We start from the raw sequence: 15,729 nt of genomic DNA, 5'->3' as shown, positions 1-15,729 counted from the left end.
TTATTTTATTGCAAACAAACGGCTAAAGTTAATTTCTCCACCTACTTTCTTTAGAGAAGTAAATCAGCAGGCTAAGGAGACACACCCATCTGAGAACTAACATGATTAAAAATTAGATATAAAATGGGTGAATCACATTTTCATTTGTTTACAAAATGGTGGAGTTTACTACTACAAGCACACTAAATACACAGTATTTGTGGGGAAAGGGTTACAGACACACAGCTAACTTCATATAGATCCCATTAGACAACTGGATTTACAACAAGTTTGTTTAATAAGAAATGGGCAGAGCCAGCTTTTTCAGAATCAAAATGCAGAACAAATGGAAAAAGTTGATGGTGTGTACCTTCACAAGTTGAGCCTCTACAGACAAATGCAACCAGGTTTTACGTGCACTCCACCTTCACTATTTAGCTTTAGGTTTGCTTTGCCCCCTCAAAAACCATTTGCCAAATTAAAAAAAAAACCAAAAATACACCCTAGTTTATTGCCAAAAACTATTCTGATTTCTTTCCCTCTTCCATACCTAGAAACTGCATAGAGAGGATGGAGTGGAAGATGGAGTGTAATGAGCATTATTTACACAGTATTAATATTAATGGGGGGGCTACAAAAAGCCTGGTTGCTAACTGTACTGTGTTGATGACTCTCGACTGTTTCTTAGAAATTTGGAAGGGGAGGAGAAAAAAGAGAAAAGAAAATCTTTAATAAGAGGACACCAGATACAAAGCAACATTTTACTTTTGTTGTGGTAAAAAAAAATCACATTTTACAGATAAAATGTAGAACCCTGAAATACTGACACATTCTCTTATCGTGCACAACGCTGAGGTTCTCTTAAGATTCACTTTAAAACTGCAATTAAAAATGTACAAAAAAAAAATCAAAACCCACAAAGCTTCTAAAAAAGGAACCTGCAGGCACTTCCTCTTGTGGAATGTTTAAAAAGTTAGCCTACTAAAGAAAACAGTCGATTTCTTGTGAAGGTTTTGAAGAAATATGGATCAGTTCATTTTATTTGGGAATTCAATAGTATCCTTGGTGAAAATGCTGACTCCATGGCTTCTGACCCCAGAATTGCTACAAAAGAACAAAGATAAAGGTAGTTAATACAGTGTAAAACACCACGGAAAACTGTTAATACAGAAGGGATTACAAAGTGCTTCTCATGAATGCAACAAGGGCTAATACACTACATGTTACATCTAGTTACGTGAACAACTATAGTTGGGATCCAATGTGGTAAATTCTTAAACAGAATCAGGATAAGCAGTGGTCTCCGACGCTTCTCCTCCAGGATCCTTTCCTTGGGTTTCCCAAGGAGAAGGGGCAGGGAGGCAATTAAAGGGACAGGAGAGTGGAAAAAAGGAGCGTGCAGTGCTGCTCTTCCCCCACTCACCCTTCCCGTTAACTGGCTTCTAAGTGGGGGATGGAATTATTTGCGATTTTTCCCTATTCACGGGGGTCTAATTCCCCTAACCCTTGCAAATATGGAGGGAGGACTGTATTGTTCTTTGTTTCTGCAGTATTGATACTGGATATAAGTTTTATATTATATACTTTAAAACTTTTATACACTTGTGTGAGGATTTACTTGAATATACTGCAAAAACACTGCCAACCAACAAGACATGCTTGAGATTATTTCCGACTTCCTACAAATTGAAAAAGGTTACTTACACCCTGCTGCCACTGGTTGTAGCCCTGAGATTGGTTTTTGTAGCCACGATTGTTTCCCCTTCCTCTGAAGTTCTACAACAACAGAAACCCAAAAGATTCCTTGTTAAGCATTTGGCCAAATGCTGGTTCAAAACATATCCATGGCACTATCTATACAGTGACAAATTACTCAGTTCATTGGTGGAGTCTATTTCACTAATCTGCCAACTATTGAAAGTCAATAGCTGGTGTTTACATCCAATGGCCAAGCCATCATTCAAACAGAAGAATCTAAACTGTACAAAGTAAAACCCATTTCCCTCAAAACTTCTTGCTAAAATGACTTATCAGTTTTAATGTTCCTGATCTCATCCAATCTTAGAAGTGAAGCAGGCCAGCTCTGGTTAATGGGAGATTACGAATGACCAGGTGCTGTAGGCTATTATTTCAGAGAAACAAACTGGCAAAACCTGGGTGTTCCTTGCCTAAGAAAACCTTACCGACTACAGGTTGCCTAAGTCTACAGGCAACATAAAGGGGCAATACACACAAGGTAAATTCACACACACACACAGTTCCTGAGTGACAAAGAGGTTAGAGAAGACAATCATCCATGTGAAAGAATTAAACACTGACAGACAGCATGTAAAATTCAAACAATACAACTACAATACTGCACAGGTCATGTACCACGTGTACAAGATTCTAGAATTTCATTATTTACTTCAGTGCAAGTAGGCATGAATAACTTTGGAAAGTTTGGGGCCAATTTTCAACCTCTACAACATTTCGCAGTTTGCATTAGGCATAGAAATCCCCTCCCTAAATCAAAACAGAAATTAGAGGACATCTATTTCTGGTTCTTTTTCAAGATGGGGAGTTTTACAGTCCTACAATCTCAACATGTTCAGAATTATCATCTGGTAATCTTTACTGGCAGGCAAATAATTGGGGGGAGGGGATTCCAATGGGGTTTCTGTGCAGCCCACACTTTAGCGACAATGATCCTAATTTTGTACCACTGCTGTTGCTAAACAGATTCAGTAGAAAACAGGCAACCTCGTAAGACTAACGAAACAATAATTCAAAGTATCTAATAAACATGTTTCAGTTTACAGTGCTGTTTTCATACCAGGATTACTTGCTATAAAACAGAACAAAAAGTCAATATTCAGACAGAAATGTGATGGCAACAGTAATATATACCTGGTTGTAATTCCCTCTGTTAGGCATCCCACCTCTGTTGTAATTTCCTCTGTTTGTATAACCACCACCACCACCACCACCTCTGGCTGGAAAAACAGGTCCACGAGGATATGGATAACCTATTGCTCCACCACTGCCACCTCCTCCACGCTGGGGCATGTTACCACCTCTTCTATTATATCCACCACGATTTCCAGGGACTGAAGAAAAATAAAGTTATTGCTGTTTTAATTAACCTTTAATTAACCTGGTCTCACTCATAAATCAGTGACCTTCCCTACTCACTCTGTGTCCAAGAACATTTTCTTTACTAAATGGTAAACAGCTAAATTCAAGCCATTTGTAAGGCAATGAAAAAGCCACATGCAACGGATCCCAAAACAGAGTTAAAAACTCAGTAATTTAATAGTGGAGAGAGTAAGCAACAAGCCTGCAATGTACTTACACTGCAGTGTAAACCTATTCAGCCCAAACCCTCCCCTCCCCACAAGCTTTGGTTCAGGCATCAAATCTCATTTTTTACAACTATAATGCCCATTTCCTTTTTAAAACGGACTACCTCTTATCCAACAAAATTATGGCTTAAAACGTTACCTAATCAACACTCCACTGATTAGTTTTCTCCCCCTGGCTTGAAAGTTAAATATTTCCAATTATACTCTCAATATAGCTCATTTTTGGGCAATAGGGATTTCAGACTCCTTGTTCCTTCCCCACAAAACTTGAAAATATGGAAGAGGCAAAGTTTAGCCAGCCAGTCTACCTCCTCCTCTGAAGTTGCCACGCATGTTAAATCCACCACGTCCTCTTTGTCCACCTCTGTTAAACTGGTTTTTACCACTTTTTTTATTACTTTTCTTTGAGCCAGTGTTCTGTTTTTTTTTCTGGAGGAAGGGCTTTCTTGCTTTCTTCTTTGTATTGCTCCAGAAGCTTCTGGGCTTCCTCTTTCTGCAACTCTACGTAGATTATTTCATCAAAGCATTCTGACACCTCTGGCAGAGTAAAATTTCCTACAAGACAGAGAGTCCTGAATATTCAGTATTTACATCTAAACCCATCAGAATAAGCCAAAGTTCCTCTCCTATATAAAAGGAATGTAAGACAAGTAATCACTCAGGATAATTAAGAGCAAGATTCTTGAAGATATATTCTCCCTATCAAGTTGTAATGGGAACACATGTTTGGTGAACATGTTTAGCTTTCTTTTCTAGGGCACTTTATGCCAAGACAGCTTTGTGCATCTGCATGAAGCGTATCATGACTGAGTAGTGTTAAGGACTGCAGCAGAGGGAACACAATATAGTGTTGTCTTACAAAGTTACAGAAGTCTTCCAGTTTTTTTTTGTTTTTGTTTTAAAGCGGCATTAACTGTTTTAAGGCAAGAAATTTTGAATCTTTAGATTTTACATTATTCCTTTAAACAGATACTCAACATCCTAGAACACAGTATAGATTATGTTCCATGCCTTTCATTTTGAGCACTGCATGCTCTGGAAGATCTTTTCCCTCCACCTCTGCCTTCTTTTGTGTTCTTTGCTTGTAGTCTTCATCTTTTGGGCAAACAACAACTGCTTTGCGCTGGAAGCCTGCAAACAGGCACATTTTTCTCCTCTGCGCAGCTGCAGACACATTTGTCTGAAAAAAATGCAGTAACTTACTACACGTAGCTGTCATTGTTAGAGCTAAATTAAATTAGTGTGCTTAGATTTTCACCTCCACATGTATAATGCAATGAAGATTACAAGTTGAAGGAAGTTATGTACATGTTAGGCCCTAAATTCTAAGGTAACCATTCTCCCCAGTTTCAAGTATACTATGAACTATGAACTTGAGCAGAATTGCTATAATTTCAACTTTATTCCTCAAATACATATTGTATCCCCCATTAAAGTTTATAATACCCATCCCTTATATAAACTGCAACTTAATTGTATTTTGTAAGACAATGAACTCTGGTCCCCATACCTGATCCAGAATGAAGTTCCGTTTCTTACGAGCTGCAATTTCAATGAACTTGCCAAGACATTGTGGTGCTCTCTGCAGCAGTGTGTTAAGTTTTCCAGTATCTGCCATCTGCCGCTTAAAACCTGCAACCTATTTAAAAGACGTTATCCAGCATTCATTCCTATCATTCACCCTAGTTTTGATCAATAACATAATTTCTTTAAGTTCAAGAACTGTAAACTCCTAAAGTGAAGCTATTTTAGCCAACCTTGGTCTTAGAAGAGACCGACCTGCCCAGTTTAACCTGGCATTAAAAGATCAGCTCTTTTTCACATTTCTATAAGCATCTGTTGTAACATTCACCATGAACAAAGCTTACTGTTGGAATTCCATACAGACTGTATCACCAGAACAGCCTAGAACTAATCAACCTGATAGTTTTAATTATCAGGCTGCTGTGTAACAACTGTAGTTTAACTGAATGATCAGAAGTGAAGCACAGTCTGAGTTCAAAGAGAATCAATCCTTTAACCAACTTCATTAACAGCAGTTCAGATAATTTCTCTTTGGCAGTTCTAAGAGCCTATAAGAGCCTTAAATTAAGCAGAAGCTGGTAACTTTTATTGATATGAATGTAAGATGGATCAAAATTTCCCAAATATACTGTAAGCCTACAATGAACACTATGGCAAACACTACAGAATGAGGATGTAATGTTAACTTATTGCAGTAGTCAGGACATACCATCATTTTATCCATGATTGTATTTGTTCCAAGGATGTTGTACTTCCCAGGGTTTTCAGCTGCATGTTTGGTGACCCAAGTAGTCTTCCCAGCTCCAGGCAAGCCAATCATCATTACCACCTAAAGGGAATTAAGGCACAACAAGGACCTTTTAAAAACCTTTATATTGAAAATGTCAAGTAGACAAGAATGTGCTACATTTGTGTTACTTTTATAAGTGACTCAAAATGCAAGCCGCATTTTGAGGTTGAACAAATACTATGGCAAGTTAGCATTCATCATGGAGATGTAACATTTCTGGAAATTCTGAGGTAAAAGAAAACCAGAAATATAGAAAAATGGGGGAGGCAAAATTAGTAAGAGTACCTTCTTACTTTTATTGTTTTAAATGCATTATGGTATAACTTGGCCTGGCATAAAAGTATCATGATTAACATGATTCAGTTTATTTTTTTAGATTTTATTTTTTGTAATAAATGATCTACAAGACTCTGAATGGTTAAGACCTGAATTGCAAGAAACTTAATTTTGTTCTGCCACTGGACAAGAAGCGGGCCAAGCAAACAACAAAACGGGGGGAAATAGAATGAAATTTATTTCTCTTCCAACTTTCCACATTACCAAGCTGACATGACGGCACTTCATTCCCTCAACATTGGTTGCGGGGGGGGGGGAGACACAAAACCAAAAACCTTTGCAGTGATAGGAGATACTGCAGATGGTTTTACCTAAATGTCCACCTGGCAGTTTTTAGAAATACGGCTGAAGGTATCTGAAATATTTAATAATTCCAAAATAAAATACAGTGGTACCTCGGGATACGAATTACCCAGCTTACGAATTTTTCGGGATACGAATAAATCCCATAGGGATTTATTGTTTCGGGTTACGAACGTTTTTTCGGGTTACGAAAAAACGCCGGCGCTGTTTTAAATGGAGCCGCGGCTTTTTTTCCCATTAGCGCCTATGGCAATTCGGGTTACGAAGGTTTTTCGGGTTACGAAATTAGCCGCGGAACGAATTAATTTCGTAACCCGAGGGAGCACTGTATTCCAAATGTTGTTTTTTTTTTTGGGGGGGGGGAATTCCCAATTTTTCTGTTTTTATTGTGGAGCTTCACATCTCTAATACTCAGATTAGCATACTTTATTCTGAGTTGATCAATACTTACTTCACACTCCTTCTTCTGTTCTGGCCCCTTCGGTCCCCTAAATCTATCTTCGAGGGGCACATTCTGGATAAAAGTATACCCCTCTGGTATGGGGAAGTAGGGCTCATCTTTCTGGCCAAAATTGAATTCAACTGCGCAGTTATGGCAGAGAACATGTGGGAAAAGAGGTCTTCCAGAAAGAACTTCCTTACTGATCTTGAAAGCAACTCCAAGTTCTTGTCCATTCTTTGAGTAAGAGAGTTCCACTTCATCACCATCAAAATTCTGTAACAGAAATCTGTTTTGTACTAACATAATGGCAACACTTAGGCAATTCACATATCAGAAACAAATCCTGAAGACTAGATCTGTTATGGCAATTTAAAGACTTATAGCTTGAGAATCAAGCAAAGGTGACAATATAATGTGATGGCCGTTCTACCACTAAAACTGAAGGCGTAAAAAAGTTAGTATTAAAATTTCACAACCCAAATAAGAAAATAAATGAAGACTTACAGCAAAACATCCGATTACATCATTTTCATCAAATTTCTCACCAAAATCTTCCATCTCACAGTTGCACGCTTTTATTCCTTTCAGGGAGTATCCGTAAGAAAATTCTTCTTCACCTGATAAACATTAACAGTTGATTGTTCAAACTGAAAGTACACCAAAGCTTGTGTGGCACACTATTCCATTTACCCACGTATTCTCAGTACTCTAGCATAGTGGGCACACTAGCAAATTGACAAAGAAAGAGTAAAGAATACACATGTGGGACTTCAGCAAACAACTGTTTCCTCCCCCAATCAATCAATGTTAGTCCCATTACCTCCTTCCAGTTCAGATGGGTTGTTCCTGCATGACTGCAGCCTTTGACCCACTGTGCTTCAGTTAGCCACACAAAGCTAACATTGCTTCTAGTACCTATGCCACCCATGTTTCCTTGAGCTGGGCTCCTCAAACAGGTGAAAATGTGAGATTAAAGGCAATATGACAATGGTGAGAATCACTTAAATCTCTAAAAAATATTTCTTAAAGAATCGGTGACCGTTCCAAGAAACTTTTTTCTCCATACACAACTGCATTCTTATGCAGACACTTAACCCATGAATATATACATATATAGATATTCTAAAAGGGCTAATTTTAACTGATCAGTTACTTTAAAAAAAACTGTCTCCATGAACTGCTTCTCTCTTAATGACAACAGTCATGCAGAAAGCAAGAGGAGTTGTTTGAAAAATTAACCACAGAAAATCACAATCTCATATTTTGTTTGTTATGCATCCAGAGCTGGATCCACCACTTTCATAGGAAGAAAAAAACACTCCTTACCCAGCAACATCCCACTTGTGTTCAGTGACCAGCCAACTCTCACTTCATGTATATCAATATCTTTTGTATAGAGATGCTTGACAGGTATCTTTTCAGTTACCTATTATTCAAAAAATATTTTTAGCAGTAGGCACAGCTATAGCAATAAAATGCAAGTCTTGCAATAGTTTTAAGCAACTACTGTTTGTAAAAACCAAGCTTGGCTGTAAAGATTAAAAGGTGAATTGATTTCCTAAATCAGAAGAACCGGATCACAAGTGAGACGGGCAAGAAAACATGAGTTGGTTTGATTCCAGAAACAGCCATGTCCTTCCCAGTACAGTAAATTTTATTCACCTCTGAGATCCTTAAAGCCTCTTAGGCCTACAGATGACTCCATTTTTTTTTAACACAGAAGGTGTTCTTCTGGCAACATAAGGATCCAAAACAAAATGTTTTCTACAGTAACATATATGTTATATATGTTCACCGCCTTGGGTCCGAGTTTGAGAGAAAGGCAAGATAAAAATAAAAGAAATAAACAACACACTTTACTTAGGAATCTTATTCAGGAATATTAACAATTATTTTATGACTACCTGAAAGATTTACAAAACTCAAACAAGACATCAGTTCTTTAAGCATTTAAGTAACTTCCTAATAATCAGCCTTCTTAGATATAGCAATAGCAAGTACGTTTCTATACCACTTATCAGTGCACTTAAGCACTCCCTAAGAGGTTTACAAAATGTAAATTAATTCCCCTCAACAATCTGGGTACTCATTTTAGCAACCTCAGGAGGATGCAAGCCTGAGTCGAACTTGAGCCCTTTGGCTGGTATTGAACTCACAACCTTATGGTATGTGAGTGAGTGGCTGCAGTACAGGCATTTAGCCAGTGCGACACCAATATATTAATCAGATGCTATGAAACTTCTACTCTATATTGAAAGTAATACTTTCTAGTCTACTATAATATTTGGAAACTGTTTTTCACCATCAACTTTCAAAGACACACCTGGGGAACTACTACAGCCATTAAAGCCATGGCTTACCTTCATCTCAAAACAGACTTTTCCTTTGGAAACTCCATAGGATGCTCTCCCTCCAGCCCAAAGAAAGGCAAAACTCTCCATAGTCAATGAGGAAGCACTAAAACGGTCTCTTGAAATTTTAAAGTGTAGATCACAGTTGTCTGTTGGAAAAAAAGAGATGAAACCTCCACTGTTGAAGCCTGCTCCAATACATTCTTTACTACAAAAATAGGGAGCATCTATAAGAACTAGGTATACATATATATTTACACTGTTTTAACCTGAGAGAACACCTCTCTAGGAATCTCTAGGTCCTCCAGTGCAAACTCTGTGGTCAGACACTGACCATAGAATAGCACTGGAGGAGTTACAGATGCCTAGTGGAGTGTTCTCTCTAGCTTCTTCAGTGTGACTTTTGGTTAAAATTGATCAAAGAGTTGCGCTGGAGGAACTAGCTATTCCTAGAGATAACATATTAATAAAATCCATGAATAATCAAATCTGCAAAAATCAAAGCCACAAATGTGGAGGGATGAATGCACTTGCCTAGAGTTATTTTTGTTTGTAAGTGGAAATGCTTTAAATATACTAGACAGAAAACATTGATTGGGGTATAAGGTAGATCTGTATGCAACTCTTGCTAGCCACCTCTACCATAAAATATGGTATGTGGTCAGATGCTCTGCAAAAAAATCCACAAAATCATAAACTAGTGTGTAACATGCGTCATATAACAATACACTAAAGCCTATGAAAGTTTTTCAAAATGAAGTGTCTTGGCACAAGCAGGTACCATACACTAAGAGCCTCTATGTCTGAGACATTATCGCTATATGTAAAAGTCCAGATAAAATTAATGATAAACATAGGACAAATCCTCTACTGAGGAACATTATGCTGTGAATAAGAAAAGTAAACTGTACCAGACTAGGAGCAGTAAATATCTCACTGGGTTTTTGAAAGCACCACCACACAATTGTTATTTGGCTTCTATTTGTTAAAAAAAAAAAGTTCACTCATCCCTCCATATTTGCCGCTTTGATTATTCACGGATTGGATTAATATGTTCACTCTCAGAATATCTAGGCCCAGCTATAGTCAACTTTAACTAAAAGTTGCCCTGACAGACCTAGAGATCCCCAGAGAGAATACTCTACTAGGCCTTTGTAGCGCCTCCAGTGCAACTCTATGGTCAGTGTCTGGCAGATGTTGACCAGAGTTGCACTGGAGGACCTAGAGATTCCTAGAGAGGTCTCTTCTAAGGTAAAAACATGGTGTTATTGTTATTTGCAGTTTTTCCATATTCACAGGGATCTTGTGCCCCTAGTCCTAGCGAATATGGAGGGACAAGTGTATTTTTCTCCCTTTCCTACCTTCTCCACTGACAGAGGTTTCCTCAACCTGCAACAGTAGGTTTGGGTGCAGAGGGACAGTGAATCCATTCTGCAGGCAGGTGGACACTGCATATGAGTTTAAAACTAACAGTCTGGCATCTAACTTGTAAAGCTGCTTTTTCCTGCTGTCTGGCAAATAAGCATTTAAGCATTCAGAAAAACCACTCCGAATCCAACGTCCCTTATTGCCAAGTGTGACTAAAAAAAAGAGCAGTTTCAACATGACATGGCGGGCATACTTCAAAGTAAACCTGAATGGGACTCCATGGGATTTATTTACCAACAACACACATAGGACTGAACTGCAAAATATTCTGGCAAACCAAAGGGATCTGTATGAGAAGACTTACAGTCAGATCCAATTGCAATGCAAATGTACTAGAACTAGACTGAAACTCAGAAAAACTTATTTAAGAACTTTTTCTGTCTCAATTCAGCCTGATGAATTTGCACTCAACTCCTTAAAATAACAAAGCACAACTTTAAAAACTGAAAATACAGATTAATTAGACTTTTTTTTTGTTCATTAACTGATGTATATCCCAACTCTCCTCCTTCCCATTTTATCCTCCTAACCAACTCCCTATGAGGGAAATCAAACTAAGAGTACATCTGCTATATAATCATCCAAGTGGGTTTCATGGTTTACTGAGGTTTTGACCTTCTTCTCAAGAGGTTTCAGTCTAGAATTCTAACTACAGCCTAAATAAATAACTTACTGCAGTGCTGATTCAATGAACATAGTTTAATAACTTTTACTATACCTCTTTCTAAAACCAGTATCTACTGTTTTCTATTACTTTAACCAATAAAACTGAACTATACCACTCACCCCCTGTGCAAAGCAGTAACATTTCATCTGCATACTGTGTGATGTAAAGCAGTGGAACTTTCCACTCCCACTTGCCCATTGAACTATCCCATTTTTAACAATGTTAAATAACATGGGATGACATATTTCCCCCTCTTCACACCTTGTATGTCCTCTTATTTTGGATTTAAGGCTATCGAATTAACTATATTTAAGCCCACATGAAAAGACTTTTTGACCAGACAGCAGAATCTGAAGCTTCAAATAAATATCCATGTCATCCTAATAGCCAGCCAATTTGCTACATTGAAGTTTTATTTCATAGCATTGTCATCTGGGAAAAAATGTTTAAGGTTACTAAAGGCTTAAATTTTCATTTATATTGGCCTAAATTCCACTGTTAGTCCTAAGTAAGGCATACCTACTAAATCAACAGAAACTCAGAAAGTCAACTCTTATGCAAATTCCACCGATCAACACATCAAATCTATTTGGTAAAAATTGGATCTAGGGGCTTAACAGTATCCTATGGAGTTTTTGCTTCTTAATATACTTAAGCAGAATTCTAGCAAAAATTTCCATGTATTTAAAATCTTTGCATTATAGGGGAATCCTGCCAGTGAAATACCCCAGCAGTTGTGCAACTCTGGTGAGGAAAGAAATGACAAAATCTGTTGGTTCCAAACAATTTAGTTCTCCAACGCTTCCACCATTTCTTCAGAGCCACTGCACCTGTGGCCTTTTCCGCCTTGCCTTCACTGGTGTAACACACCAACAGAGTTCTGGCCATTGTGTCCTCACCCATTACCTGTAAGGCCCATTTAGTTCAACGCAACCAACAACTTCCCAAACATGCTTTTTAACATCCTTCCTCTTCAATATGTTTGAATTCAACTAATTTTTGCTTTTCAAATATCTGTGAGGCAAGAACTGGAATCTATTTTACAAAACTCATCTTAGCCAACATATAGCATTACCCTATGACATTTAAAAAATACAGGATGTTCTGCATTTAGAGCTTTAGGAACAGTACCAACTGAAAGTATGGTCTGACACTGTAAATCCCTGACCTTATGGTTTGCCTTTTGCACTACACAGTTATGAACAGAGCTGTACGCTCTAATTTACTGTGATTAAAAATGGGCTAAGATACTGAAAGACCAATTGGATCAACTACAGCTGCAATTGTACCTCTGATGTGGCAGTATCGTAGGCTGCTGTTCCACACACCTCTGTAGTCTTACAGAAGCACATGGGGAGAGACAATAAGATATTATTTTTTTACTCACAAGTATCAAGGCAAACCACCGTGTCGTCAAAATGCTCGTCCTCTTCTTCCACGGGAGGCTGCGGAGATTTGGCCCTGGCCAATAGAGAGAGTCACTTGAATCCAACTCACCAACAGGATCTTTTCACAAAATATATATGTATCACAATAAAATCTGAATGCCAATCTCTTTACCTGCTGTATTTATTCTCTTCGATGTACTCAAAATAGCCTCGGCCGTGGTCCTCACGGGGCCTTTTCACACCCCTTTTTTTCTCACCCGGTTTTTGCTCAGTTTTAACTTCTTAATGTTTCCATAGGAAGAAAAACAGTGTATAAATTACAATACAGTCATTATTTACAAATTATCTTATATGAAACATATATACATACTTATGTGTGTGTGTGTGTCTCTCTTTGTGTCTGTATATATACACAAATATATATACTTGCATACACACACACAAACAGCGGATCCTTGTTATACGCTGGGGTTTGGTTCCAAGATCCCCTGTGGATAACAAAATCTGTGGATGCTTAAGTCCCATTAAATATAATGACTTAGCAAAATGGTGTCCCTTATAAAAAATGGAAACTCAAGGGTTGATATTTGAAACTTATAGTTTTTTTGAACATTTTAAAACTGTGTATGTTTGTATCTGTGTATAAGAAGGGCTGACTGTGTGTGTGTGTGTGTATATATATAGCCCTTGAGAGCAGTATTACTGTTGATAGGTGTCTCTTATGTATATATATGTGTGTGTGTGTACACATATATAGTCCTTGAGAGCCTGTTGATAGGGGTCTCTAAATTGCATTAAATATGTATGTGTGTGTATTGCCTCTGAGAGCAGTATTTGTTGATAGGTGTCTCTAAAATGTATTTTACACTGTACGTGTATATATGTATGTGTGTGCATATAGGCATAAAATCTGTACATATACACACATATAATAATACTAATAAAATTTATTTATGTACTGCCTTTCAAAAACAAGTTAAAGCGGTGTAGAAAATTACAAAACACAGGATGCACAAAAGATTAAGCAAACAATCAAAGAAAATAAAAACATTACAATCTAATGAAACCCATAATTAACCCTTTCCCAGTCCCTCGAGGGCAGTGTTTCTCTTGACAGGGGTCTCTACGTTGTATATTGTGTGTGTGTATATATATATATACACACACACACACACACACACAATTGAGAGAAGCCCATCCACAGGAATCCTGCTCTCGGGGCAACATTGTAACTTCAGCTGCATCCGGACGGGAGGAATAAGAAAGGGCGGTTCGGTGCGTCTTCGGAAGGGCCCTTGGGACGCGCGCCCTTTTGTACTCCTCTCGTCCGGATGGGAAGCCTGTGCTCCGACGCCTCCTCCTGCTGAGGCCTTTGAACTGGGGTGGGCGGAAGTGACGCAAGCGGCAGCGCCAACGTCCCTTCCTCGAGGTTCCACAGCGCGCCCCAGCGGCTCCTGCGCGGCGCCGCCCCGCCCTCTCTCCCCCCCTCCGCTGGTGGCGCCAGGGCCCTCCCTCCCCTCCCCCTCGGAAGCAGGCGCCGCGCGAGGCCTCCAGCCCCCTCCCCTCCCCTCCTCCTCTGGGGAAAATTAAAACTCTAAAATGGCGGCTGGCCCCGAAGCCTCGCCCCCGAGGCCCCAACCGCCGCCCATCCGGGCCCCAGGCACACTCACGCCACTCACCCCCGGGACGAGGGGCCCCTCCGGGCTTCTGCTGGGCGGGAGAGCTCTGCTTCCCGCCGGTCTGGGCCGAGGAGGCCGGGGCGGATGCGGAGGCCTCGGCGGAGGCGGCGCTTCCTCCTTTGGCGGGCGCTTCCTTGGAGGCCTGGGCCCCGTGGCCGTTAGCGTTGCCCCCGCCGCCGCCGCCGGCCGAGGAGGAGGCGGAGGGCGCGGCGGAGGAGGCGGGCGCCTCTTCCTCGTCGTCCTCGCCCTCCTGGAAGCCCTGGTCGTCTCCGTTCTCGTCGTCGTCCTCCTCCTCCTCCTCCTCAAGGTCTTCGGCGGCCTCCTTGCGGGCGGCCCCCGCGGCGCCCTCGCCGTTCTCCTCGCCCAGCTCCATGGCCTCCTCGTCCTCTTCGTCCTCCTCCTCGTCCCCGGGGCCGGCGCCGAAGTCGGCCTCCTCGTCATCGGCCTGGTCGGGGCCTCCGCCGGAAGCCGGGGAGAGGAGCTGCTGTTGCGCCTGCTGCTGCTGCTGCTGCGCCTGCTGCTGCTCCGAGGCGGCCTCCGCCATCTCCTCCGCGGTGCCGTTCCCGGGCTCCCCGCCGCCCCCGCCGCCGGCCTCTTGGTCGAGCGCGGTCTGGAGGCGCTCCATCAGCTCGGCCTTGAGGCCCTTGTCGGAGAGGCGCCGCTTCTTCAGCTCCTCGCGGAGCTCCGACACCTTCAGCTTCTTCACGCTCACCGGCGAGCAGCTCATGGCGGCGGCGGCGACGACGACGACGAAGGCTCGATGCGGCGCGGTCGCGGTCTGGACGGAGCGCTGCGGCTGCAGAGAGAGAGAGAGGAAAATGGGGACCCGCCTGGCGCCAAATCCTTCTTCTTCCACCAAGGCTCGCGAGGAGGAGGAGGCAGGGACGGGCGCGCGCCGGGCGGGATCGAGCACGCAAGGCGACGCAGCACAGGCGGCGGCCCCGCCCCTCCGCGCGCCTTATATGGGTTCGCCCCGCCCCCTTTGCTCTAAGCCCTCGCTCGCTCGCGCTCCCTCCCCCTCCAGCGCTACCGTAATTACCAGCGTTACCGTAAGTGCGCAGCGAACATTGCCAGGGTGCGCAGCAGAAGTCTTCCCTCTCCTAGTCCCAATGCAGGCATTCAAGTCTAAGCATATTTGATAAGTAAGAGGCCTCTTGTGACGGAAAAGGGGATCCTGCAGCACCTTTGAGACCAAGGTCCAAGACACAATGCAGAAATAATCCAGTTCGAGACCGCTCTAACTGCCCAGGCTCAGTGCTAGCTAGGGAAACCTGGGAAAGTGCAGTCTACTGTGGCACCAGAGCTCTCTGATAGAGAAGACTAAATGTCTCACACAAAACTACAGTTTCTCAGGATTCCCGAGCATTGAGCCACGGAAATTAAAGCGGTCTCAAACTGGATTATTTCTGCAGTGTGGTTTTGGATTTAAGTGGAAGAGTTCCCAGAATTCCCTTGCATTGAGCCAAGGCAGTTAAAGCCCTCTCAAACAGGATGTCAA

The 15,729-nt window shown here is 41.3% G+C and overlaps 1 protein-coding gene across 1 annotated transcript; it reads right to left on the bottom strand.

Moving 5' to 3' along the window:
• Nucleotides 1–258: 258 nt before the first annotated feature.
• Nucleotides 259–15,125, bottom strand: HNRNPU (heterogeneous nuclear ribonucleoprotein U). Its single transcript, XM_042445128.1, is given in 15 exon segments — nt 259–1,083; nt 1,684–1,755; nt 2,869–3,068; nt 3,632–3,749; nt 3,751–3,878; nt 4,335–4,503; nt 4,834–4,962; nt 5,557–5,676; nt 6,728–6,991; nt 7,223–7,335; nt 8,045–8,144; nt 9,079–9,218; nt 12,552–12,625; nt 12,725–12,833; nt 14,232–15,125. Coding segments are annotated over 15 exon segments (2,517 nt in total). The 5' UTR covers nt 14,959–15,125; the 3' UTR covers nt 259–1,029.
• Nucleotides 15,126–15,729: the final 604 nt, after the last annotated feature.

The sequence above is a fragment of the Sceloporus undulatus genome, chromosome 1 (genome assembly GCF_019175285.1).
Source record: "Sceloporus undulatus isolate JIND9_A2432 ecotype Alabama chromosome 1, SceUnd_v1.1, whole genome shotgun sequence".
Classification (NCBI taxonomy): Eukaryota; Metazoa; Chordata; class Lepidosauria; order Squamata; family Phrynosomatidae; genus Sceloporus; species Sceloporus undulatus.
The sequence above is the reverse complement of the archived record's forward strand: the minus strand, read 5'-3'. Positions and strand labels throughout refer to the sequence as shown.